The sequence below is a fragment of the Salvia splendens genome, chromosome 15, assembly GCF_004379255.2.
Source record: "Salvia splendens isolate huo1 chromosome 15, SspV2, whole genome shotgun sequence".
In the NCBI taxonomy this organism is placed as follows: domain Eukaryota; kingdom Viridiplantae; phylum Streptophyta; class Magnoliopsida; order Lamiales; family Lamiaceae; genus Salvia; species Salvia splendens.
The window spans coordinates 28,050,264-28,053,225 of NC_056046.1; the positions used below are offsets into that span (position 1 = coordinate 28,050,264).

General features: G+C 36.0%; 1 protein-coding gene across 1 annotated transcript; it reads left to right on the forward strand.

Moving 5' to 3' along the window:
* Positions 1-425: 425 nt before the first annotated feature.
* On the forward strand, positions 426-1,793 carry LOC121766956 (zinc finger MYM-type protein 1-like). The gene has a single exon (XM_042163183.1). The coding sequence runs from the start codon at positions 426-428 to the stop codon at positions 1,791-1,793; it is 1,368 nt and encodes a 455-aa protein (XP_042019117.1).
* The last annotated feature ends 1,169 nt before the right edge of the window (positions 1,794-2,962 follow it).

Here is a 2,962-nt window from a genome sequence, read left to right on the forward strand (position 1 = left end):
AGTCCACAATCCTCCACCTTCCCTTCCCATCCGGTGATCAGCAGCCTGCAGGAGCAGAGTCGTGCTCGATGTTCCGTCAACTGCAGAACATTCAATCCAGGCATCCAGCCTAAGAGCCTCCAGGTTTGTTTCTTGATTTCTATGAGTATTAAAAGTTTTATTGCAGTGCTGCTAGTCTGCTATGTTGTTAAAACTTTAATTTAATGTTTGTTTAATTTATCATTCTAGTTATAGTTGTAGCCGTAGACTTGTAGTTGGAAATTGTGAAAGCATGAGTTTTATACTTTTATATAGTTTGAGTTATCTATAAGCTGCAAAATACACTTTCTAGCTAGATATAAGTTTATATATTTTTAATATTTTTGCAGAAAGTAGAATTAAAAAGAATGAAGAAACAATCTGATCTTTGAAATATGTTCAAAAGAATGAAATCTCATGATAGTTCAAGTTCTTCGGCTCCAAATGATAATACGTCTCCTTCAAATGCTAGTGCGTCTCTGGCTCCTCCCAATGTTACCGTGACTCCTGTAAATGTTAGTGTGTCTCCGACTCCTTCAAATGTTACCGTGACTCCTTCAAATGCTAGTGTATCTCCGACTCGAAGTGTCCCGTTAGAGGAAAAAGAATTGATTTGCGATGTTGAAAAACTTAATCATGATCCTGCAAAAAGAGATAGTATAATGAAATATCCTCCAAATGAGCGAGATGCAGTTAGGAGAACATATATTCTTAAAAAGCCTTGTCAACCAAGATCTCACAACTTTCCTAGAAAAAAAATTGGAGGACGTCGATTTATGCATTATTGGTTCGATACATGGGATTGGCTTGAATATAGCATAACAGAAGATGCTGCATTTTGTTTTGTTTGCTACTTCTTTAAGAATGAAGTTGGACTTACTGCGGGGGGAGATGCATTTGTGAACAAAGGATTTAAGTCGTGGAATAAGCCGGACAGATTTACGAAGTATATTGGTGGAGTAAAAAGTGCTCACAATCTTGCTTATGAGAAATATGTGAACTTAAGAGATGGCAAAAAAAAGTCTATTCTTGTTTCTCTTGATAATGCCACTGAGGTGACCATAAAAGAATATGACATTTGCTTGAAGGCTTCAATTTCATGTTTGTGTTATCTACTGCGGCAAGGTTTGGGCTTTCTTAGACATAGAGAAAATAGTGAATCCCTTAACAGAGGAAATTTTCTTGAACTTTTGAAATGGTTAAGGACACATAATGAAGTTGTTTCAAAAGTGACTTTGGAAAATGCTCCTAGAAATTGTCAATTGATATCTCCAACTATTCAAAAGGATATTATCAATTGTTGTGCTAAAGAAACAACTAAGCGAATTGTGGAAGAACTTGGTGTTGACTATTTTGCTATATTAGCTGACGAATCAAGTGATGTGTCCCAAAAGGAACAATTATCTCTTTGCCTACGCTATGTTCAAAGAAAAACGGGACAGGTAGTGGAAAGATTCATTGGTCTTTCTCATGTTGGTGATACCACAGCTTTATCTCTTAGAAGTGCAATCATATCATTGCTTATTGAACATTCATTGAGTCCATCTAAGATTCGAGGACAAGGATATGATGGGGCTAGTAACATGAAGGGTGGAATACATGGATTGAAGACTTTGATTATGGAAGATACTCCAAGTGCTTACTACGTCCACTGCTTCGCCCACCAACTTCAACTGACTCTTGTAGCCATTGCAAAAAAGAACGGTGAATGTGCTTGGCTTTTTGATACGATTGCAAATTTATTAGATGTTGTAGGAGTTTCTTGCAAGAGATGAGAATTGATTCGTGAGATTCAAGCACAAAAACTTGCTCAAGCCTTGGAAATTGAAGAACTTGAAACAAGGTCTGGGTTAAATCAAGAACTTGGTTTGAAGAGGCCCGGGGACACTCGTTGGAGTTCTCACTACAAGACTCTTTTAAATGGCATGGACCTATTTTCTACAATTGTTAAGGTTCTTATGATTATTGGAAAGAATGGCTCTAAATCGAATGATAAGTGCAAAGCTCAAGGCATATTGTACTCAATGGAGTCATTTGACTTTGTTTTTATGGCACAACTAATGACTACTATATTTGGGTACACTAACAATTTGTGTCTTGCTTTGCAAAGAAGGGATCAAGATATAATTAATGTTATGAGGCTTGTCTCTTTAACCAAAAGTCAACTACAAAAAATGAGGGAGGATGGATGGGAGATTCACTTGAACAAGGTAATCTCATTTTGCAATAATCATGGCATTGTTGTTCCAGATTTGGAAGCTTGTTATGTCCCTCGTGGAAGATCAAAGCGTTTTGTTCAACAAGTTTCCTATCGTCATCATTTTCGCGTTGATGTGTTTATAGAGGTAATTGATTTATTACTTCAATAATTTGACAATCGATTTGATGAAGTCAATATGGAGTTGATCAGATGCGTGGCTTGCTTCAGTCCTAGAGATGGATTCTCTTCTTTTAACAAAGAAAGTGTACTCAAACTTGCAACATTTTATCCTTCTGATTTTTCAAGCATTGATTTGAGGTCTCTTGATTGTCAACTTGATATATTTATGGAGGATATGAGAAGAGATAATGACTTTCAGAATTTGCAAGATCTTGGTTCTCTTTCAATGAAGCTTGTTGAAACAAAGAGGGATGTGGCTTACCCCTTTGTCTTTTTGCTTATCAAGTTGATTTTGATTCTTTCGGTTGCTACTGCAACTGTAGAGAGAGTATTTTCTGGAATGGCATTTGTGAAGAATAAGTTGCGAAATAGAATTGGTGATAAACCTTTGAATGATTGTTTGGTGACTTTCATTGAGAAAGAAATGTTTCTAAAAGTCTCTGATGATGATATAGCCCATCGCTTTGAGGAAATGAAGACTCGTAGAAAAATAAATTAGATGTTATGTTTAGTTTTTGGTTTATTTTGTTTTAAAATACATGAGTTCAAAATTGAATAATATTT